This window comes from Corvus hawaiiensis, chromosome 10 (assembly GCF_020740725.1).
Source record: "Corvus hawaiiensis isolate bCorHaw1 chromosome 10, bCorHaw1.pri.cur, whole genome shotgun sequence".
In the NCBI taxonomy this organism is placed as follows: domain Eukaryota; kingdom Metazoa; phylum Chordata; class Aves; order Passeriformes; family Corvidae; genus Corvus; species Corvus hawaiiensis.
Window position 1 is genome coordinate 16,833,970 of NC_063222.1, and position 24,705 is coordinate 16,858,674.

At 44.5% G+C, this 24,705-nt stretch overlaps 1 protein-coding gene across 2 annotated transcripts in view; it reads left to right on the plus strand.

Moving 5' to 3' along the window:
• The window catches only part of FGF12 (fibroblast growth factor 12), a 221,053-nt gene that overhangs the window by 75,355 nt on the left and 120,993 nt on the right, over nucleotides 1-24,705 (plus strand). Inside the window, exon 1 of one of the 2 annotated variants that reach the window (XM_048314025.1) lies at nucleotides 5,555-5,879. The exons of the other annotated variant lie outside the window; for it this stretch is intronic. Coding sequence (XP_048169982.1) covers nucleotides 5,792-5,879 — 88 coding nt within the window. The 5' untranslated portion in view covers nucleotides 5,555-5,791. Of the gene's footprint in view, nucleotides 1-5,554; nucleotides 5,880-24,705 lie in introns of those variants that run through there. 2 annotated transcript variants of the gene reach the window in all.

Below are 24,705 nucleotides of genomic sequence, written 5' to 3' on the forward strand. Positions count from 1 at the left end.
AGTCTCTGCTGAACTAACAACAGTATAAACTGGGGAGGAGTGCAGGGTAATGCACCCACTGATGAAACCCAAATATATGGGGGGTGTGTGTATATATAAATATTATATATATATATATATATGTGCACACATTTAAAATTTATGGGCACTCATGGTAAGGGGTGCTACCTGGGGTCTATTTCCTCACTGGAAAAAGACCGCAGAGAAAGTGTGAATCTCTCTGGAAGTGCTAGCTCAGCAGATGCAAGCAGAAATTATTGGAAAAGGTATAGAAAGCAAATAGGAACTATCATCCTGCCATGCTAGAAACCCCTGGAGCACTTGCACCTTGAGTACTGTGTGCAGCTGCAGTTATCCTGTCTCAGAAAAGATGTGATAGAACTAGAAAGGCGCAGGAAACAGTGACAAGGTCAGTGGAGCGTGAAGAGTAGCTGCTGCCCAGGGAATGATGGAACAGATTAGGCATTTTCAGGTGCCTGCAGAAATGAAACAATTGAGGAAGGAAATACAACAGAGGTGTATAAAACCATGACTGTTATGGAGAACATAAAATTACCATTTCACAATATAATCTTATAATGCTCACCTTATAAGTTGAGGTGAGCATTAAATGGAATTATCAAGAAGGAGAGTTTTAATCTAATAAAAGCTTTTTCCTGCCATTGTAGAACTCCTTGCCAAAAGATAGTGAGGAGGCCAATGGTATTACTGGTTTCCAAAAATGAGTATAAAATTTTTTTGGGGAGAAAGCTATCATGGGTTCTTAAAAACCTTGTGAGACATCCTGTAGATGAGGGCATCTGCTGGGCAGTGTAAGTGGGTGGAAGGAACAGGGTCTGTCTGCTCCTTTTCTAGAGTGTCTGTTCTGAGCTACTCATGCTACTGCCAAAATGTTTGGAGATGCCCCAGAAGTTCAGGTTCAGAGGAAGTGTCAGTGTACTGAAAAATACTCAGAACAACCACTTTTCCCTAATTCAAACTGGAGGCATTTGATACACAAAGCCTTCTTTACATGTAATATTACATTTCTTCTTAATGTCAGGAAGTTCAGCTCCTGAGTGCTCATTACTATAAGCTTTTTATGTGTCTGAGGATAAACCTATTAAATGATCAAGGTTATGGGACATCTTTTCTTTTGCTCCAGAACCTGCTTTGGTGAGTTCAGAGGGGCTGAGACTTTACCAAGTCAATCTCTTCAGCAGGAGCTGGAGTTGGTGGTTTCTGTTCACTCTTGTTCAGAAATGCTACTAAGAAATTAGTCTTTCTTGTCTGATGTACAAAATCAAACTCTGTCTTTTTTTCTGTGTCACCTTTTATTTGCTCTCAGAAGGTATATGGTATACTTTATCCATGGAAGAGCTTTCAGCAGAATCTTTGCCTTATAATGAGTGCAATTTTTTACTGATCAGGAGGAGGCTAATCCTCTCATTAAACCACCAGAATGAGGACTGACAGATGATTCCCTACCTGCCCACAAATTTATTGTGTGACCTTCAGCAAACCCCTCAACTTTGTGCTGCAGTTCCCACTGCCTCTTTTGTGATTGTGCTGTGCTTTGGTGGGGCTGGGTGCAGTAGAAGCTGTATGTGGCTGGTATGTCCCTGAAGCAGACCCCACCATCCCTCCTTGCCAGCAGTGCTCTGCTTCATAAAGAAGGGGGGGGGGGGGGGGGAAGAGGGTAATCAGAAATATCCAGAGAGCACAGTGGTGATAGTGGTTTGCACTGGAAAGGGCTGTAGTTTGTGGCCCATTCGTAAATTTTGCTCAAATGGCTCTTGGGAAGAAAGGTGTTGTGGAGTAGTTCTCTGCCACCACTGAGGAGTATCTCTGATATGTAATCACTGATCACATATGGACCCATGGAGTGAGCATCGAGAAATGAGCACCAAGTGCAAGGAGCTTTGTAAATTTACAGAGAGGGGGACAAGGTCCAAGATCTGCATCAGCACCAGCTTGGACAAAGCTCTTGAGGTTAATGGGCCCTTTCTCATCATATCCGCCTGTGTTTGGCCAGAAAATACAACAAGGGCAGAGACTTGCAAAAAACCCAACCAACCAACCAGAAACAACGCACCTGCATGAGCTGTTTGTCTGTGCACCAGTCACAGTGTTCAAAGAGCTACCAGTCACATTGGGTGAAAACAGAACAGCATGGACCCAGTACCTTGAAAGATTATTACTGCCTTTGTATGAAAACTAGGAAATTACCTTTCCTGGGTAGTCTCTTCTTTGAGCTTTGTAGATTTTCTTTCCTTTTTGGCTTTTGTAACTGGTGAACTCATACACATTATGCTATTTTAATACCTAGCAAAGAGCCTTGTCGGCTAAATCACCTTATTTTTCTCTGATCAGAGCGCAGTACATTCCTCTTTTTAGTAGAAGGTATTAATTTAAATTCTATAATCCTAAACATATTCTCGTTTCTGTTCAGTGCTTCAGAAGGCCAATGGCATTTTAATTTAATAAGGGAGAAACACACGTGACACTGTGTTCCATGTAAATGTCTTCTGACCTCAGTGATGCTTTCACAGCTTTCTTTGTGTTCCAGCAAATGCAATCCCTGCTTTTATTCAAGTACACTATAATTTCTAATACCTCTGTTCTACCAGTGGCTAAAAATTTAAATATCTGTAGCATTTTCACAGTAATGCTTGAGATGTTAGTTGCATCATTATTTAGTAGTGCAAGCTCATCAATGGAGCCACGGTGAGATGTATGCACCACTATGTCCGTTGAAGTATTGTTTGGGTACATGCTGTCCTTCTGCACTGAAATAAATTTTATTTTGGTTTACCTTGTTTTCAGATTAAAATGAGTTAACACATCTAGCAATGTCTTGATTTATGTCAGCTCCATTTATCTTTTCAAATTCTTTAAGCTTTGTTTACTGGGCTAAGATTTACCTAATTGGGTACACAGTATTACTGAGTATTTTGTGGCATGTAAACACTTGAGTCATATGCATCACAGTTCTTCCTTTGCCATTTTTATGCTTCCATTTTGCTGTTTAAACCTACTTAAACATACTCAGTTTGAAAGAACATGTGCTTGTTGCAGTCCTTATGGCCCTTCTTGGGAAATGTCAGGTTAACATTCATTCTTTTCACTGGTTTGAGTCTGCCCTCCTTTCCTCTAGTGTGAGTCAGGAACTGACCCCTTGGAGTGTGCCTCACAAAGGCTGGATTATCAGCCTTGCTGCAAGGTGATGGAAGCTTCCTAAAGAAATGGGGATTATTTTGTTGATGGTTTTATGGGTTATTCTGAGTAGATTTTCCAAGAACAACAGCATTAGTTTAATGAACAGAGGTCCCAAAATTCAGCTACCTGATGCATTTTCATTTTTTTATTCGTATGAACATTTGTATTGTGTCCAACACACTTGCCCTTGCCATGTTCATGTGATAAATCTGCCCATTCCTATGCTATCTTGATACGTGTAACATTTAAGTGCAACTCTTCCCTTGTACCTAGTGCTGCACTTCAGTCCTGGCATCTCTAAAGGAGAGCCCCCTCATTTACAGCTCCATGTTGGCTGCTAAGCAAGGAGGGCACCTTGACTTTGGATCTCACTGTACTGTCCTTGATCTGCCAGATCCAGAATTGTTATCGTCTCAAACATGCTGCTGATGCATTTGCAGAAAGAGGACTGTTATTTTTTGTGCTATTACCAAAGTACCCAAAAACCACCAGTTCTGTGTTAGAGCTTCACTGTGCAAACTACTTCTGGCCTTGTTCCAGCAGGGCTACAGGCTTGCTCTCTGAGGATCAGATGTAGCAGAGGACTGAAGGACAACTCTGGGTGAAGGGGAGAGGTAACAGCTGTAGTCTCAGTTTGGTACCTGCCCTGACATGGCACCGTAGTCTTTCATGCTGGCTGAACGACTGGCTGTGGAGCAGGGATTGCTGAGGAGTGCGATGGAGCAATGATCCTGAGTAACTGGGGACATGGAGAAGGGCAGTTTCATTTAGCTTTTTGCTGTGACTTGGTGCATGTGCAAGGTCCTGTCTAAAACAGTTTATAAATTAAGACAGAGAGAGTGATGATTTTTCAGCCTAACTCACAGCAGACAACAAAAACTGAGTTTAGTATGAATCCCAGGGATTAGTTAGTAATACCTTCCATCCTTCTAACAGTCCTGAACTGTATGCTACTGGCTTTGCTTCTAGTTAAATGCTATTTTTCAGCATATGAACTAGAGTTGACTGGAAAAGAAGAGCTACCATCTCATGAAACATTTGGCATTTTAACTATTTTTTTTCCCTTTTCTATTCAGGAGTAAAATTGAAACTGTGGAGTATTTATTGAGGTATGAAAGACTCCAGGTGCTCTCAAAAATATTAGTTTTGCCACAAATACTTGATAGCTTCTCACGCCTAAACAGCATTTCTTTTGTTATGCCTGGTTTCTGTGCCTTAGTAGTATGATCTAGATGTTAACCTCTAAGTCTGTATCCCCACTCTTGAATCCGTTTGAAGTGCTGGCCAGAAGCCTGTTGCATCCTAGAGTGCACTCTTTGGAAAAATGTCCATCTCATGAGCTGGCCAGAGACACCTGGCCGCTTCTGCCAGGTATTAGGAGAAACAAAAGCAGAGAAAGCTTTGAAAGGTGGTGTGTGAGTAGGGAACCCTGGTTGAGCACAAGGTAATTCAGTTAGAAAATCACCCTTGTACTGAGTTCCTCTTTGTCCCAGAGGGAGCTGCTTTTTAGTGCAGTATTAGAGCTTACTCAGGCGAAAGAGTTATTTTGAACGGCTTTTGTATATGATAGTACTGTTTTATCGAAGGAGTTTTTCTGTGCTTCTGTGCTTTCCAGCCTTGTGTTGTGGGTTTTGTGTAATTTCATGAATTGGAGACAGTTCTAAGGAGAGCATCTTTCCCTAACCATCGTTGCATGTGAAATACGTGCCCTACCTTTCTCTGTGCAGCACCAACACTGAGACTTGAGTCTGCAGCGCTGTAAGAGTGACAGTTTAAAAATGGGTAAAAAAGAAGGTACCTTGAGTTTCAATGGAGCGCCCTTTGCAGGAAGCTGGTGGGTTTGTAGGTGGAAATACGCACGCTTCCTCGTTTACAGCGTGTCCATAAAGGAGCACGCCTAGCTAGGCACCCGCTCCCACCGGTGATTTAAGACCAAAGGTGTGTCTTCTTCCCGGCCACGTTGTCGGTCCCGTGGTTCCAGCCCCCGGGAGCCCCGCGCTCGGTGCCCCCGCACGTGGTGCCTTCGGTCGCTGGGGACACCCGCGGGCACCGACCCTGCCCGTCCCCGCACGGGGCCCCGGCGCTGCTGGGGCGGGCGGCGGGGCTGTCTCCTCCCTCCCTTCCTCGCTCCCCGCCAGGACTCGCAGAACTTGAGCGCGGCGGGGCCGTGCGGGGCGGCGGGACCGGGCCCGCGGGGGGGGGGGGGGGGGAAGCGGCGGAGCCCCCGCCCGGCCTCGCCCCAGCAGAGCGGAGCGGCCGAGCCCCGGCGGCGGGGGGGTCCCGGCGGCGCTGCCCGCCCCGGCGGGGGCTGTGCCGGCAGGGGGCAGGGCTGGGAGCCGGCCGCGCGTGTTTCTAGGGCTTGACGTCCTTCCAGCCAGCCCGCCCCGCTTCCCGGCACGGCCGGCCCTCCGCCGGCGGACAAGTCCCGAGAAGTGGCGGCGGGGTCCCCCTCCCTCCCTCGGGCGCGGCGGGGCCACGGCGATGGGCCGGGAAGTTTGGCGTCGAGGGGGCCCGGCGCCCCGCCGCTGAGAGCCGGCCGCTCCGGGGCTGGTCCCTTTTCCGAGGAGCGGGAGGGCGCCACAAAGTGAAATCCATGAGGATTCTCGGGCTTCTCCTGGAGAAAGGCTCGCATATGCTGCAGTGTCTCTGTGGAAGGCGCCTGAGATCCAGCCACAGCCCAGGTGGGGAGCGCGCGTCCTTGTCCCCGCCGCCCTCGCCTCCCCGCCCGGGCGCCGCTCGGCCCGGGCTGGCCCCGTTTCCTCGCCGTCCGCCCCTGCTCCTCCGCCTCGCCGGCGCCGCGCACAGGTGGCCGGGATGGGCCGGGCGCTGTCCGCGGTGCTGACCCCGCCGGGCGTCCCCGGGACCGAGTCCCCGTTAACTCGGTATCCCCCACACGCGGGTCCCCTCCGCCCCTAGCATCCCCACCCGCTGGATTCCCAACCTGGCCCCCCTCTACCCGAGGCCTGCCCCCCATCCTGTGCTTAATTCCACCTGGAGTCCCCACCTACACAGAACCCCCACGTGTGTCCTTTGTCCTCACAGAGATTCCTACCTCACACACGACCCTCACTGTTGTTCCCTATTCCACCTGCAGCCCACTCAGGTCCTTTTTCTTCCTGTGTAACCTCTGTATCTCCCATCTCACCTGGAATCCCCCACTGTGGCCTCGGTTACCGCCTGGCCAATATGGGGATAACCTTCCCCAGAGTGCCAGTGGCCCCACGTATCTCTGGGGTTGGCCCCACTGTACTTTGTTTTTGGTAGAAGCAATGTCACGGTGTTTTTCTGGTGGAAGGTGTTTAATGTGTTTTTGAGTGGGGATGTACTTAGAAGCAAAAGGAAATCCTTGCCGGCTCCTGATGGGGGGCCAGGAGACTCCCAACTCCCCTCTCAGCTTCTAGCCTGTTGGGGAGAGAGCATTTCACTAGGATAGGAAGGAAGAGCAGTGGGATGATTTTCTGAACAATATTCCTGATCCTAAACACTTTCCCTGAGCACTTTTTGAAGAGGCAAATAAGTGCATGAGTGTCTTGGTTTGGTGTGGTACTAGCCCTGAGTTTTAGGATGGTCTTGTTGAAGCTTTTTAAGAGGCGTTTCTGAAGTTTCTTCTGTGCTATATGTGTTTCTTCCATGAATCTGACTTTTCTTCTCTATGATACTGGGTAAATGCCTATGGAAAAAAACCCTGTGTTATTATTAGTAGTAGTAGAAGCTACTAATTGGATGCTTATGAGGACGTCTTTCAGAGTATTCTTTCCTAATACTTGTGTTGGGTTTTTTTGTGAGGTCTTGGTCCTAGAAGCAGAAAATGTCCATGCCTCCAGTGCAAACGCTTGGTGTTGTTTCTTGAAAAGAAAGGCTGTTCTTGGGGGAACACTGTTGCTGAGGTAGCCTGGATTCCCTTATGGCCCTGCTAAGGAACAGCTGTTAATGGTTATAGGCACCCATTTATGCCTCAGTAGCCTCTTCCCTCCCATGACACTTTTGTGTGCAAGTTGCTGTCTGTGACAAGCTCATGGTAACAGGAGAATCTTTGGGAGACAATGCTGAACTCCCTTCAAAGTATGTTCTGCCCTGGTTTGAAGAACAATATGATAAATAAATAGAATAAATTGTGGCTGCACTTGGAAGCATCACACATACTAGTCTCTTTTCAGTACAAAACTATAATAGAGTTTTCTTCATAGTGCTATGTGTGAGTGTTTGTTTTGTGTGTTTTGGAAGCCTGGAGCAGTAAAGAGAACAATCAGCTACTTGTAAAAGTGGGGTGGTGCTCAGGCCATGGGGGCTAGGCTGTAACTTAGTGAACTAGAAGTTGATGATAGTGTCCTAATAGTTTCCTGGTGGAGCTGGTTTGGCTTTACAGGTGGATCCCGTGCTGGAGCGTGCTTAATGCATATGTGGTGCTTGAGCCTTTTCTCATCTCCCCCTCTCTGAAGAATGATACTGAACACTACATAGCCTATGTATTTCCTGAGGTTGTGCTCTAAGGAGACAGTCTGTGGGAATGATCTCCTATTGTTATCCCAACTGAGCTTATTTTCCAGGTACTAGCCCCATGCCACCACAAGCCTGAGCACTCAGATGGGGTCTGTTGCTTTGAATCAGATTGCTAAAATACGTTCCCTCTTCTTGGCTGCATTTTTAAATTTTCCATTAAGTTTGGGGTTTATGTTCTTGAAAAACGTGCAATAAAAATGAAAGCTTCCACCTATAAAGGGGTCACTGTGGGCTGGGCCTGCTGGAGGAGAAATCTCCTTGCTACTTTTTCAAAAGGTGAACGTGCCCCAGGAGACAACCCTAAAGGTGTAGTGGTGTGCCCAGCAAGGCACTGTGGGGTCAAGCCAGTCAGAGATTGTAAACCAACAAAAGGATTATAAAATTGCAGGAGCGGAAGGACTGTGGAAACATGGACTGCAACAGTGGTGGCACAGAGTGCTGTGAGCTACTTACATGCCCTTGATCCTCTGATCTGAAGTTACTCTGACAGATTGACCAAGCCTTTTGCCTTCCTCATATCTGTGTTTTCTTTAACGCAAACAACTCATATGGATGTGAGCACACGTTTGAAGTCGGATTTGTATTTGTGTGTTGTGCTGACTCGGAGCCTTAGACCACTCCTGATTCTGATAGAAGCTAATGCATGATGCTTCAAAGAGAAACAGTCAAATATTGAAGGTAGTTGTGCAGTGCTGTACAGCTCTGTTGTGATGTTAGCAAAATTATTAGCAAGATTTTTGTTATTATGTGAAGACCTCTCACCTCTTTACTTTAGCTTACTCTAGCCTGTTGTTTTCTTATGCTCCACTTCTGAGGTGTGCAGGCCTTGTCTTTGTCTGTGCAGGGGGAGGCTGTGGTTATTTGAACAGCACCTTGCAAAATGGGGCTTAATGGGTCTCCAAGCCACCACAAAAGTGCAAGTAATTCATAGCAATGCAGGGTAAGAGATTTATCCTATTCCTTTGTGAATTTCTTTACAAGTATTTTAGCACAGCAACATCCTGTATCATCTTTCAGGTGCTTCAATTGTTATCTTAGTTTCAGAGTTTGTAAGCTGACTGTCTTGCATGTGCAGAGATATTTCCCTTCTTGATGGTGAAACCACAATTGATTTTGTTAAGTGTTTTTTTCTTTAATTTCTTTTCTCTGCTAACACTTTTTCCCATTTGTTTGAGAGGTGTGGTTTTTTTGCTTTTGGCTTCCTAGCCAACATTATGAAATAGGTAGCTACTACACTGTTAAGTTCAAGGTAAACATTAAATAATTACTGTATTGTTGTTGTAGCTGTGAATAGAGTTGTGAAAAAATATTTTGAGTGACCTGTGCCTGGTTTGCAGTCACTTTGATGCCAAAGGCCCTGTACCCATAGGCTGGATAATAGCAGCATGGAGATTTCTGCTAATGAGTGTTTGTCTTCCTCAATAAGGATTTCTTACTTGGCTCTATGAGTGGTTCTGTCTCATGCCTGTACTCCCTTTGGCTCCTGTACAGACTCTCCTGTGGGATGCATCATTGCTAAAACCACAGATATTTCTCACATCAACCAGCAACAGCATTCACCAGCAATGCATTTTCAGCTTTATTTTCAGTAGTAGAGGCTTGATTGTATCCAGAGACTGATCTATTCTCAAACATTTATAAGAGTACTTCTCAGTTTAAGTCCCTATTTTGTAAATTGATGCCTTCAGTACAAATTAAGCTCATATTGAAAGTAAATCCTGAACTTGGCTTCCATGGGTGTCTCACACTGGTGAAATCTGGAGATGCTCCTGGAAATATGCTGATTGATGCTGGCTTTATGGCAAATTAAAATGATGTCTGGCACAGTAGGTCTTCATATTTCTCCAGGCATCACAACACTAAGTTTGGTATTTGGAGCAACAGGACCAAGCATTCTGTCTAGGTAGGCAGGGTTAGGCTGTGCCTCTGCCATTAGCCAATCTGTTGCTACCCATACACATCTTTGCTTTGCCCTGAGAGTGTTTGGGGCACTGTCATAACGTGTCTGCATATGCAAGTTATCTGCAGATGCAAACAGAGTCACGCACATAGGAGGTACAATTGCATATTCAAGAATAGTATTTGGCTTATAAGCAGAATAGACACTCCTTGGTTTGCTTGTACAGTCATCTGTGCATTCATTTACATTTTATTTACATACACTAGTTCCTGAAAATTTTCCCACTGCTGTTTATTCAAGTAAACAGCAAGTACAGTGCACAGCAAATACTGCACAGTTCAGCTTCAAATTACTGGAAGCAACAGCTCTGTGTAAATAAGCGACAGACAGTGAAACCTGCAGTTCCTTGCTGAGTTCAGGGAGCACAGAGACTCTTTGATCTGTGGCAGCTCAGAGTGTGGATGTGCATTGCTAGTGGGAGATGGGAACGGTGGCTTAGTGGTGTTGAGCTGGAGCTGGGAGTGGGTTGCCAGGCTGAGAAGCACTGGGATCTGACTGGGGGTCATCAGCACTTTCTCCTTCCTGCACCAGGTGTCTTGCCCGCCATTCTCTGCCACTGTTGCTGCACATATTTTGCTCAGGCGTCCTCTTCCTGTTTTGTGTTTTTGGAAAAGTAACACTTGCTGACCAGTGGAAATGAAGTGCCTGTGCTGTTCTGGGATTATGCCTGTTGTTGACACTCATATGCTAGTGGAAAGAATACCTTTGTCTCATTTAGTTTAATTCACCTGGGAAATGAATTAAACAAAAGTCTGAAAAATCTTTTTTATTATAACAGGAGCACTCCTCTGGGGTATTATTCAAGAATAGCTATAGCATTTTAAATCCACACTTCCCTTTATTCTGAAGTAACCCTCTCATGCAGATGTCGGCTAAGCATCTCTCCTAGAAGTCCGTAGTGCTGTGGATCTTTGTAAAAAAATCTGTTCTGACTGAGCTAGACATGATGAATTTCTTAGCAGTTTTATTTGGTGAAATTACTTGATTTCTATCATACAAAAATTCCAGAGATACAGATAATGAACTTAGTTAAATGCATATAACTTTTTTAAGTGCTTGCACCCAGTTCTGTATAGTTATGTAAAGGAAAGACTTTGATATTTTGCAGGATTTTATTTTTCAGTTTGCAATAAAGTATTTCATAAATCTTTGAAAGAAATGTAGGTCCAGGAATTCCCTGGGTGTAAAGTGGCTTAGCAATGCATAGCTGTCAGCCAGATGTCTGAGGTTACAGAGCTAGGCATCTGGAATTGCTGGATCTTCAGTCAGTCTTCTGAATATTGAAACTTGTCTGGGTCCTACCAGAGTGTCACTGATATTGAATCATATTTGGAAAATGTTTTACTTTCTGTGAGTGAGCAAGTTCAAGAAAAATAAGAATAATTTGAATTTTCATAAGTACTTGTAATCAGGATGATAAACAGTTTTCTGAAGCAGAGGTTTGCTGGTTTATGGTACTTCTCACCTGAAGGTTTGCATGGCTTTGAAAAGGAATAAAGCTTAACTTCCTTTGCTTCCCAATCTCAGCCAAGAGAAGAGTTTGTCTGAGATTAAACACCATGTGCAATTGTGATGCATTATAAACTCTAAGTTTGATGGGAAATGTTAACTAACAATATAATGAAATATTTTTTCAGCTTTTTTATTGGTTTTCCTGAATGACTGTGTGTATAAAATACTGTGTTCTGTGTTGCTGTTTTTCCACTCTAAGAGTAACAAAAGAATCTGGGGTCAATGGCAGATACTTAAAGTTGATGACTTTCAGAGCAGATGCCTTCAGCTTAAGAGTTGTGTGTGTGACTGTCTTAGGTCATGTCCACTCAAAGACCAAGGAGTATTTCCGGAGACAGGTCTCAGCTCACTGAACCATCTAAGTGCATATTTAACTCTATGCGTGCACCTAGTCCATTTTAAGATGGCCACATGCTTGGATACTTATCAGAACCATTGTTTTAGATGAGTGGTATGTATCATCCCTAAAATTCTTCTTGTTTTCCTTGTCCACAGATCATTGATAGTAGGCTTGTTTTCTGTTTCCAGCAGATCCTTTTGGAGGTATTTCACAGCCATCAGTTCCCAGATGGAAAGCCCTGTTCATTAAAGAAATTTAAATTTTCCTGCTTTGTTTGTGAGAGTGATCTACTTCTGGCTCACTGAACTTAGTCTCAAAACCAAGCCACTTCTCTTCCCATAGCCCTTTCTGCTGCTTTCCAGAAGTAACCTGTTTAATTTTTTACCAGACTGATGCTAGTTTTGAATTTTTTAGTCCAGGTTGTACATATTTCGTCAAAAGTTTAGCATGGTCTGAAAACTAGATGAGATTTTTTGTAGAATATAGAATTTTTTCTATTGTAAAAGACCTCTAAGGTTATTGAGTACAATTGTTAACCCAGCACTGCTAAATCCACCACTAAGTGCCACATCTGCGTGTCTTAAATACCTCAAGGGATGGTGACTCCACCTCTTCCCTAGGCAGCCTGTTCTAATGCTTAGGAACTCTTTCAGTGAAGAAATTTTTCCTAATATACAATCTAAAGCTCCCCTGATGCAACTTGAGGCCATTTCCTCTTGTTCTGTCACTTGTTACTTAAAGGAAGAGACGGACCCTTACCTTTCTACAACCTTCTGTTAGGGAATCGTAGAGAGCAATAAGGTCCCCCCGATTCTCCCTTTCTCCAGGTTAAACAATCCCAGCTCCCTCAGCCATTCCTCATAGGACTTGTTCTCTAGGCTCTTCTCCAGCTCCGTTCTGGAGCTGGACAGAGAACCTCAGTGTCTTTCTTGAAGTAAGGGGCCCAAAACTGGACACAGGAATTGAGCTGTGGCCTCATAAGTGCCCAGTACAGGAATGATCACCTCCCCAGATGCAATGATAGTGCACAAAGCTTTCAATTGTGTGAATAGATGTTTGCTTAAAAGGCCTTTAAATAATTCTTCTTCCCCTTGGAGGAAAAGAGATGTGTAATGTTTAATAATAAAAATAGCGTTTCTTCCCATAGCCTGAAATGGCATGGAAGGAGGTAATCATGTTTTGTATGGCAAAGCATTTTTCTAAATAGCATGTTTATGCCTTTCTAGCATGGTGGCTGTGATTGGCTGCTGGGCCGATTTGCATGTGCTAAATTGCAGTCCTGGGGATCTGTGAAAACAACCCAGCAAAGCCAATCTCAGCTGGGAGCATGGAAGCTGCTGCTAATTTTGTGATGAGCCACCCCCAGGCCCAGCGTGAGTCATTATCATTGTTTTGTTTTCCAGCAGTCGGTACCAAATGCTTCCGGGATCCAAAGCGTGGATTATCTCTGGAATTGTATTTGTTCCCTCAAAGCTTTGTTTGTTCCAGATAAGAGGAAAGAATACGAAAAAAATCTGTTTAAAAAAACCCATGAAATAATTGTTTCCTTATTAGTGTTCTCTTCCTGCTTTTAATGTGCATTCAAAGCCATTTGTTCACTTGAAAACTCACTTGTACATAGCCCAGCAGTCACTGCTCAGTCCTAATCAGTTTGCTTTGTGCTGCCAAGGGGGTTGGGGGGGCAACAGTAAGTACAGTAAGATGAGGCAACTTGGCTGAAGTCATTGTTTGGCTCTGGCAGAGCTGAGGTGGGGAGTTTCTGCTGTCCCTTCTATTTATCTTGCTGGTTTCTCAGAGAGTGTTTTTATGAAGCCACAGCTGTGTGTGGGACCAGCTGGGACATCCATTTGCTGTAGGTCAGGAGTCTTTGATCTGAGGAGTGCACTGGCCTGATCCCCAGGGTCTTATACCTGATACCCACTTGCTGGGGTTGCTGGTCCACTGGAAGATAGGACAAGGTGTTGAGAGAACAAAAGGCCATGCCCTGTGCTGGGATTGTGACAAACAGTCAATTTGTTCCCAACTTTTAGCTCTTGTTTCAGGCTGTCTTCTCAAATAGACTTCTTTGGTGTGCCATGGACTGTGCAAGTGTAGCTGCAGGGACTGTGGGTGGGATGCAGAGGAAATGTTGGGTCCTGCAGAGGAAAGGGCCAGGAGTGGGAAAATGCATGTGTATGGGCATACAGAAGTGATTTAAATTCAAAACTTCAACATACAGTGGGTGGAAAAGACATGGACAGAGTGGGAAGCCTATATGAGCATGAGAGTGGAATAAGGAGCTGAGAGCACTGAAAAAGAGCAATGGAAAAAGGGGAACTTCTAGTGAAACTGGCTTTAAAATGTAGCTAAACATGCTGTTCTTGCTTTGTGGACAAGAGTTCCCAGTCTGGTGTTCCCTCCTCTGCCTTACTGATTTTCAGGATGGGGAGGTCTGCTGGGAGGATCCAAAGTATGTCTGGAGGGAGGGACAGGCAATAGTAGTCTTCCTTATGGGGCTGGGGGTGGAGCTGGACATATTTACACGGAGCATTCAAACTGGAAAAGCACAAGAATCAAAAGTGTGACACTCCACAATATTCGAGTCTCTCTGTGATGTTGGTGTGTCTGCAGATAACCACTGGAATGGTCTTGCAATGTCCTCCATGCTGCAAGTTCCTTCTTAAGTTCTGGATTTCCTCTTTTGTTGCGATGTGACATGAAAACCAAACCAGAGAAAATAACGATTCTACTGCTGGTGGGACTGGGCAGCCAACGTGCTGCCACTACTTTTCTGTAGTAAGAAAAGTAAGTTTCTGTGACTTAATGTTGCCATTGTTTATCCTCTTCTATGGCTTTTTGTTGGTGGAGAGAGTGGCACATGAGCCTACGTCGAATCGCAGCAGTGAAATTCAAGCGCAGACCCTGACAGACTGGGACACTTTCCTATGTCCCAGTGGATGGTGCTCCCCTTGCTCTCAGTTCTGTGTGCCCAGGCCCTTTACTTCCCTGCTGCTTCAGTTTAGAAATAGCATAGGGTTATCCTGGGCGGTGTATTTGTGAGGCTGGAGGGACTCTTAGGTGTTGTTTTTGAAAGGCTGATTTCCCCAGGTATTTATGCTCAGTACAAGCAGGGTATAATCTTTGTAAATACTCAGTGGGTTGATCACACAAATATGTATATATTTACATATGGCTTAATGTCCTGTGGCTGTGCTTGGGTGTTCCTCTCTAATAACTATAATTTACCTTTAATGGATAAGACAAAGAAACCTAGTCTGCTTTTTCCTCTATTTCTGCGTTTTCTGGAGTTTCTGTGATGAATCCTTTACTGTGCTCACCCTTAACCTGAAGAGGCAGTTGTGGCATTATAAATCATGCTCTCAGATGCTTGCAGGCTGCTCAGCAATGAAATGCATCTTCCCTGCCCTGCCTTTCCTGCTAAATGGCTGACACACATCTTACAACATCTTGCTGGAGTTCTGTTTCTGCCCTGCAGCTCGTTCACAGCACCTTGGCCGAGAAGGCAATGTGACTGTGTTTTACAGTTGGTTGAGGGCTTTGTTTTTGAGGTTAGAAAAGGTTAGAGTTAGAACAATCAAATTTTTTCAGATAGTGTGTGAAGCATGAATAAGGAGGGCGATTAAATGGGAGCATGTCTTTTCCTGAGGAAACACTTTACTGAATGAATTTCGCACTTGTTTGGCGTTTCTGGCAGGTGGTGGGTCTTGCTGAGAGCGCTCCCATGAGAGTTTCTCTCCTACTCATCTACAGCTCGTGCCCTTTGGGTCGATACTTCTCTAACATGCTGTCTGGCAAGGGGTGCTCCCACCTCCTAGAGGAGGTCGGGAAATACACTTTCTAAATAATAGAAAAAGTCTGCTAAATATAAAAATACCCAAACCAGAGGCTTTTCTTTGAGTAGTAAGGGAAAAAAAACAACTCCAAACTGGCAGAAAAATCCAGACAGGGACACTGCTTTGTGGAATAGCCATAGGTGCCTCTTGGGGACTGTGCTAAGGGCTGTTTTGGCATAAGGCTGTGTCCGCTCAGTGAGGAGAGTTCATTGCTTATGTGCATGTCCACTGAAGAAAAGGTTTTCAGTAACACAGTCATGTTTTGACAAGGGACTGGCAAGGTGCAGAGAGAGAAATGCAGACCCCTGAAATGTGCTGGGAAGGCCGTTATGGGTCTATTTCCCACCCAGAGCAGGGACAAAGGACTGGTAAATCCTGCTCACTCAGCCCAGAGGCATTGCTTCTCTTTCTCTCCTGTCCCCCTGCTCACTCATGTGAGCTCCAGACTCACTGCAAGTCTCAGACTCATTAGATTTTCCCTGCTGCTTCGTTGCTCCTGATCTGTAGAAGAGGTGGACAGCACAGTGTTGGGGAGGAGAGAAAGGCATTGCATCTCCATTGTTTATGGGAATGTTGTTCACTTGTCTGGTAAAATGCTGCTGGAATTAAACGTTAGAGGAATTACGTCTTGATACTCAGCGAGCACATGTTGCCCCACTAACAGCCAAAGGACAGTCGTCTGTTTTAGCACTTCTATAATCGCTCGCTAAGCTTTGACACTGAGAGCCAATGTGCCTTACTCCCTACTTCATCTCTGCTTTATCAACAGTGGTGGTATGTTATAGAGACAGATTTTCACTGGGTTTAGTGTAGCCTGGAGAGAATTAGTTAAAAAAAAAAAAAAAAAAAACCTCTCTGTAAAAGTTACCAATAGAAAGACATAGGGAGGTAGCATCAACTAACGGAAAAATATGGAGCAATTAATCCTGGCCAGAATAAAGTGTCCATCTAGCCCAGTAGTCTTTCTCCATTCACATCAAACAGTTAGAAAAAAGTAAGAAACCAGGAATATGATGTGTACCCGAAATGCTCTCCCAGCTGCTAGCTATTTTCAGCTTAGAAAATTATCTGAGTCAGACGTGGTTCAATGTACGTAAAAATTCTCAATGGATTTTTCTTCTGTGTGCTTGACCAGTCTCCCCTTGAGTTCATGGACATTTTTAGCATCATAATGTCCTGTGGAAAGGATTTCCCCAGTCCTGTTACATGAAGAAGCCCCTCTTTTCCTTTGTTTTGAACTTGATTCCTGCTAGCTTGGATTGATGCTTTCCAGAGACTCAGTAGTGAACAAGATAGTGAATAACAGATCCTATCCTTCTCTTATGCTAGTTGTGTTTGCAGAGACCACAAGCATACTCCTGCTAAGCTGTCTCTCACAGTTTGACGAGTCTTGGATTTTCTTGTTGCGCTTCTCTAAACCATTCCCAGTTCTAGTAAATGCTTGTTGCAATGAGAGGAGCACAACAGTGCACACTTGCCTCATGTAAGGCATTGCTTTTCTTTATGCCTAGGGGCTCAAAACCAGTGGGGTCAATTCAGCTGGAGAGACAGCAGTTGTCATGTGGGGTACAGAAAGGAAAGCAGGCTGGTAAGTAGGCTGTTATGGCTAAATGATGAGCTCTGTAGCTGTCAGTCCCTACAAGCTTGTGATTAAAGTGGCATCTCAAGCTGTGGGTGGACACAGCCTCAGTGATTGCCACGTCAGGAGACGAGGATGGCCGTGCCGGAAGCTCTGTGTGATGGAGCGTGGGGGATCACCTTGAGACACGATTTCAGCTTTTGGATGCTTTGAGCTCTGTTCTGCCTGATGAGCTGTGCTGGCAGCTGGCTGCCCATGGACCAGAGCAGGAGTGGGGGAGCTGGTTCCACTCTGATGTGAGATGCTGCCCCTCACAGCCCGAGGAGAGAAACCAGGATGCCTGGGGCATAACGGAGCTCCCTTCATAGAATATCCCAAGTTGGAAGGTACCCACAAGGATCATGGAAACCCAGTTCCTTTTTTCGTATACATTTGCACAGTGAGATGAGATGGAGCTTAAACCCCATTGATTGCATTGACAAGATCTCCACCGAGTGTGGGAGAAGCCAGGGAGAGTTGCTCAGTCTGATATTTAGGCTGTGGGTACCTGCATGTAACTCTACCGTGGGTGCCACCACACCTTCCTCTGCCTCGTTGCCCGTCTGTACTGTGGAGACAGTGCTGTCTTCTTTGCAAAGTACCTGTGGGAATAACCCAGGACCTGTGTGGACAACTGAAGGACTGTAAGTCTCAAAGCTGTTTAATATTACTCTGTGTGTACACAGGAACTGGGGAAAGGGGCTAGGATTTTAGGTATTTAGCAGAAGATGCACCATGGGAATTTGAGAGTATGGTTGAAATTCCTCATTTGTGCTTTAAGAGGCATTTGAGACTCCCAGCCATTCAGTAAGCTCCCATTAAAAGCACATGCATTACAAATTTCTCACGTAAAAGTATTTAATGTTCAGTAGAAATGCAGCTTGCCAGGGAGAATATATTGGTTGCCTATTAAGAGAAACAGATGAAGGCAATTGCTTTCTAAGGGTTAAGTATGACCTGGTAAGCCAAGGCCTGCAGCGTTAGCAAGTGCCAGCCAGCAGCTGGAATAGCTCAGTGACAGATAACAAGTGCCCTGTCCTTCCATTCCTCCAAAGAGAGCCTTGCTCAGTGAAGGTTTCTAATGCTGAATCAGCAATAGCACAGGGGGCTCTCTAAAGGGCTCAGAGTTAGTGGCTTGTGCACACTAAAGGTTAATGGTGATATCTCAGGAGGCAGATTTCAGAGGAAAAAGGTTTTTTTCACTGTTTGGGGTTTGCTTATCCTCGCTACATTACCTGCAGCAGTGTGCTAACACATAGGCAAAGTGGGCTGTGACCTCAATCAGCTAGTTAATTTTAAGCCCGTGCTTAAGTGATTTGCCAAAACTGTGCTTATTCAGAGAAGGAAAGCAGACTGTATTTTCATTGCTCAAGCCAGGTGAATTATAACATCTAAGTGATTTTAATGATGAAGGGGCATATTATGCTTTGAAACAACTATTCACATTCCCATGAAGAACATTAGTATCAGTCAGTATGTCTGATAATTGATAGCCATGTTCATACTTTGATAATAACCCCCTCAAAGCTACTTGAAATACTGTATTGTGCATTTACATTTTTATCTCTGTATTTTTAAGATGAGCAGAGCTCGTTAAACTGAAGTATTTTTATGTCTTGTGTCAATAGGAAATATTCTTTTAAATGTTCAGAAGGAATTGGTTACAGAAATATGGGAAAGAGAGGGAAGAGATTGTTTTCCTTCATGTTCAGTATATTCTTCATCCTTTTGCTTTTTGATGACTAAACTGTTCTGTATTTGCAATTGAAAACTGTTGATTGGAAACCCTTGTGAGACTAACATAAATGGGGCTTGATTTTGAAAAATACATTCATGATAGTTTGTCTAATTTGTGTGCAATTAGCGTGATTGCCACTGGAAATGGCCATCTGAGAACAGACTGTTGGAGACTTCTGTCTTTTTCTGATCTGTTTTCTCTCTCCTCCTGAAGGTGCCAACTTCTGTGATGTCTTAATATTACCCAGGGAAGTTTAATTTGGTAATATGGTTATTGATATCCTTTCATCTCTTACCTCTCCACTTTCAGGTGTTTGTTAAAAGGCTGAGAATGATTATTATTCCCTTCTGCTTCCTTCTCAAGTCTACTTGATGCAATGTAAAAGAGGTTCTTTCATCTAAGTTGTTGATCTTGCAATTTAGAGAGTCAGATCTCACTGGCATCTCTGTAGACTCTTAAATGGCCATGGTAATATTTAAGCAGTTTCCAGGCATGCACAGCTCTCATCTGTCAGGTCTCTTACTCCCTCCTGAGGAAACCTGAGCTCGCAAGGGACATTCATTGGTGACAAGGTGGGATTGTTTCATTTTGCTTTGTTTTAAACATATGATGAATTAAAAAGGTAAGATAGATGAGTCTCTAGAGTATTCCCTTCAGGGAAGCTGGGAAACCTGGTTCAGGTTAGTGATTTGAAGGGCATGTCAGCTCAAGATACCTTTGAGCTGGCTTGGGAGTCCTTTTTGTAGGAGCATGGTATCAAGGCAGCAGCTCCTCAGTGGCTTCACTGCTGAGTAAGAGAAGGGAATGAGCTTGTGAATCTGTCCTCTGTGGGCACGTACTCTTATTCCCTCCCTGTGCTGGTGCTGGGGGTTAAGCCAGTGGGAAACTAACCTATTCTTATTACTGGTATTTTAAAAATGAATTGTTCTTAATCAAACCAGCCTTACCCGAGTCATCATGTGGCTACACAAGTGTGACTGCTGTTGGGGGTGAATCAGCAGGAAAGGTGTAACCTGAGGCAGGGAAAGGAATGGGTAGAACTGCCCCTGTTCACAGCTACTCCCACATGTACCTGGGTTTGAAGCAATGGGGCTCTACCCCACTCCTGGTGATATTCACATTGTGTTCATTGCTCTCAAATGTTCTCCATCCTGAGGTACAACTAAGTCAAATCTAAAGATTAGGTGGACCTTCCAGTCTGCAGTGTGACTCAGGCCTATAGCTGCAGAGGTGGGAGAGCCATGGCAGTGTACAGAAGACAAATATCCCCTGGCTCATTAATGATGGGATGGAGAACACGCACTGCCTGATTGTTTATTGGCTGTGGCCTTTCATTAAGAGTAAGTTCAATTTTCCCTGTATTGATAGCTGCCTGGTGGAGGGGTTGTGCTATGTGGCAGGCACTGAACTGCCAAGAACACCCAGATACAGATACAACAATATGTCAGGAAAGATACCAGCAGTGTATTTTGTTGTTTTCTGTGCTTTGTTTTCTTGTTGAGAAGAAACAATTTATACGGATGAGACATTAAATATGTCAATCCTGGCCTGTCTGCTAGCTAGGAAATGCTGGAAAGTTAATGTATTTTAAGTGGGTAAGATGGTTCTTGTTTGTACTTACTTGTTTCTGGCCTACATTGGGACTGATTTAATTAAAAGGAATGTAGTACCCTTTCCAAAAAGTCCCCCAAGCCAATCAAAACCTTTGTTTTTACCTGCCCAGTCTTTCTGATCCTTCCCAAAGCGCAAACATTTATTGTGCTGTGAGGAAGAACTTTGGAAAGGAACAAGCAGAACATGTTTTGCCAGGGAGCATCAGTTTCTGTTGGCTCTTCCCCCTGCTCTGTCCAACCAAAGGCCCTCTCCATCAGCAGAGCTTGCTCAAGCATCTTCCCTTCTTGTTCTGAGAGCTGCTTCAGCCCCTTCCAAACATATAATTATAGGCATGAAAAAAATAAATCTGTTCTTATTCAGCACCTGATAAAACGGTGACTCAGGCATTTTCATTTTCCATTGGAAATGCAAGTTCTCGCGCATTCGGAGTGCTCACCACCACACAGCCTGAATCTTAAAGGGAGCTCTGTCTGCCCCCTAGAAGGGCAAAATGGTTACAAATGCAAAATGCCAGGTGGAGGCTCTCACAAGTAGCTTCATTTGGCCACACGGTGAAGCAAGCCAGGGTCACTTACCTGTCTCTGCACTTCCCCCTGCAATGTAGTTATCCCAGAAAAACCCCAACCTACACCCAGCAGTGGGCTGTGGAGACCTGGCCAACCTGGCAGCCTGGAGCTCTCTGGCCACTGGGGCTGCGTGATCAGCCTGGAATTTGAGACAAATGGTGGAGCAAAGGCACCTGATCAGGTTTAGGATGGCCCTTGTGAAAAGGGTGACGACACTCTGTTCCTAAAATAAAGATGTTTCTGTGCTGTGTCAGGAGATCGCTCATACAGAGCCTGGAAGGAAGCAAGATACTTGCTGAAAGGCATAAATTTTTCTAACCACCTTCAGTGGTTATTTTTAAGCTCAGACCATGCAGTGCTATGAATCCCATCCCATTAGGGCTGGAAAAGTGTTCGCCAGGAAGATGGGTGCTCTGGAGCATGAGAGCCCTCTTCCTCCTGCCCACATGCTGTGCCTTGCAAAGAAAATCCCTGGGCTGTGACAAGACTGAAAGAATAACAGGGGCACCAGCTGTGCCCCACCTCTGCCAGGTTTTGTAAGGGAGAGCTTGAAAGTCCTCCTAGTAAGCTGGGTAGATGCAGCACGTTGTTTGATTTTAGTTTAGAGTGAATTCATTAAATGGTGTTTTATTGTATTCCTCCAGAGCAGCCAGAGTTGTAGGATAAATATTTATATAGAACAGCTGCTGAGTTAAGAAAAGATGCATCAGAAGTACAAATACATGTTTTTGCCTTTGCTTCCACCCGAAGGTCCCTGAGGACTTGACTCAGTGATTCCTATGGGTCCCTTCCAACTCAAAATACTCTACAATTCTATGACTTTGTTGGAATCAATTATTTCTTATACCCCTTTTGGACATGAGGCTTTTTTTTGTTGTTGTTTTCATATAATTCAGGAAACAAATGCATTAATGAGGTAAAAAACATGTCGATGACTGCTTCTGCTTTATTTTGTGGCCAACCTATGCCCAAACCCAGCATTGCCTGGCAGCTTTTCACAGGAGTATACTGGACCAGACCCAAATTAGCATCTAGTCCCTCTTTCTCCAAGCATTTACACTTGCATCAATTGCTGATGTAGCTTAGTGAACAGGACTCCTCATGGGAAGGACTGTAACATCTCTGAACATGAACCAAAATCCTTTAATCATAAAGCGATAATCCACTAAATAATTTGAGCCCAGCAGTCTGCAGGGCATGGGGGATGCTTTCTGGCTTTGCTCCCAAAGATTCAAAAAGTTTTTTAGAAATTGCTGCCCTAGTGCAGGATGTAGAGGGAAGAGCTAGGAGAAGACAACATTTTGATTTGGGTTTGGTTTTTTTCCCCATGACAACATAACTTGCTAAGTAAAAAAAAAAAAAGATAAACATCTTGGTCTGTTGGGGAAAAGATGACTTTTCTTCTGAAAAAAAAAAGGGATCTTTCCACAGGGTATTTTCTACATCTAAGCCTCCTCTGGCAAAATGTGGGTGCATTTTTACTGATGGAAAAAGTCTTTCCCTAAATGTTCAAGGACGTAGGAGCAGTGGTGCTTTACAAATCGCACTCTTGTCGTGAAATGAACGGCAGGTGAGCATGTGTGTATTTGTTCCTGTGTTCCCACTGCCTGTAGTGCCTGGGGTGAGCTCTCGCTGGCTGTGTCATAAGCCTGGTAGCACTAGCAGAAATGCTTCCCCAGTTTGGGCAGGGGTGGGATATGTTTTGGAAAGACAGGGGTACCAGGGTATTTTTTGTGTGGTCCAGTCCTTTGAACAGCACACCGGGTAGAGGAGAGGTTTGTCAGTGCCCCAGGAGCAGGATGTTCATCAGACCTACAGCTCTTGGTAACTGTCTGGAGTCTTTTGAACCACTGACAAGGGGCTGATAATGGGAGAAGAGATAGAGACCTGGGGTGGTGGGGTAGGGACTCCCTTGACCCTGAGTGGGTCCTGTTAGGAGAGCAGGGCACGTTTGTTGCCTGAGGGCTACCTGGGAGTATTGGTCCCTCATGGTTACAAGAGAGACTTTGCTGTTTCCCCTCAGTTGTGGTGGTTGCATGTCTCTTTGTTTAAGTCTTGTTGTGTTATGCTGCTTTGGGTGATCATAGGTCAGCAGTGACAGCCTCCTTGGAGTCTTAGACACTGAGACCTGACCAGTCCCTCACACTGCAGAGCTCAGAGCTCTGGCTTAGGGCTCTGTCTCACCTCTGTCCCCTCCTTGGGTGAGTCACCTTTGTGAGTAACATCTCACAATGATGCTGTCTCTTGGAGTGTGCATTAGCAATCACTGGACTTGTACCTCTCCTCACCTTTCTTGTAGTAGTAGTCTTCTTTATTTCCCTTTAGGATGTTTGTAGTGAATCTGGGGACTTGCAGAGCAGAGATTTGCATAATTTTCTTTAATCTAGCTAGGTCCAACAGCAGTAACAGTGTTGGTATGTTCATCACATAAGCACATACCCAGAGCAGCCAGTGTGCTGGTATAAATTATTCTGCAGTTCAAGCATTTTAAATTTTTTCTGCTATTTTTGTCATTCAAAATAAATAGATCATAGTTAGATGTGCCTGCCAATAGCTCAAGTATACCTTCAGTTTAGTTCAGTAAGATTCCATTTCAGCCCATGCTCCATGGGACTTTCCAGTTAAACTTATATCCCATAAGAAACACCAGGACTACTCCTCTCTTGGACTATAGTTAGTATTCTTCCAGTCAATGTGATCATCCCTAGAATAGAAAAATTTTGAGCACCCAGCTATTTTCAGCCAAGCCCCTGATGTGCCCAGCTTCTACCACTTGAAGGGAATGTCAGATATTTTCACATGACAGAAAAGCATGGCCAAATTCTGTTCTAGAAAATATTCTTAACTTTGGGGTTACTGTTTCTTTACTGGATTTCAATTTCTATTTATTCTTGTAACTTGCAAGAGATACATATCCAAATCTGCAAGATAATTTTACAAACTACTGCCCAGTTTAGATGCGTATGTGGGCCTTTTCCTTTAATGATAACCCTCAGCAAGCCTGAAAATTAGTGATACAGAGTGACAGATAGACCTGGTGGCATCCACAGTCTTAAAATATCAGCCTATTTTCCACCTTTCATGTAGTTGTTGGTTTTTGTTTGTACTGTAATATTCATGGAGTGGAACAAAATAAGGAACTGAGAAGAGCATTTTTATGTAATTTTGTGATACCTGTTAAAGTGCTTTGTGTGTTTATCAGAATGAATCACTTGTGCAAAATTCTATGCTCTTTTTGCTTTTTCTGACACTGTGAAATATGTACATATCAGTGTAGGGAACAAAAGTACATGCAATATGGGGAGCAGAGATGCAGGTGGGGAGTATTTGCGATGAATTCCTGTCATGACCAGGAAAGAGAAGCCCATGAAGCCAGTTTTGAAGAATGTCCTGTGACAGCCAGACTGAACTTGAACGTGTCCTGGTATATTTCCATAATGAAGCAGAAAATCCTGCAGCGAGGCAGCTGATCGAACGCTGCCGACAGCTCGCTCAGCCCATGCAGGAGCAGCCTCCTCACCTCCCGCCTGCAAATGGGGTCTGAGCAGGGTGGGAGCAGCCACGACTTTAAAACATTCCTTGACATATGTCACACTGCTACCCGAGCTCGCCAGCCTGACCTGCAGCCATGCACAGCACAAACAAAATCTGTGCCCAAAAGATGTGTGCCAGGCAGAACATGTGGTCCTTTTTCTCTCTTTTCTCCAGAACTGTCACTACACTTTTTTCCTCTGTAGTTTGCAGTTTTTCATCACCTGCAAGTCACTGGTGCTTTCTGAAAGCTAGAAATTCTAAAAAAACACACCATCCACCCTCTGACTGCTGT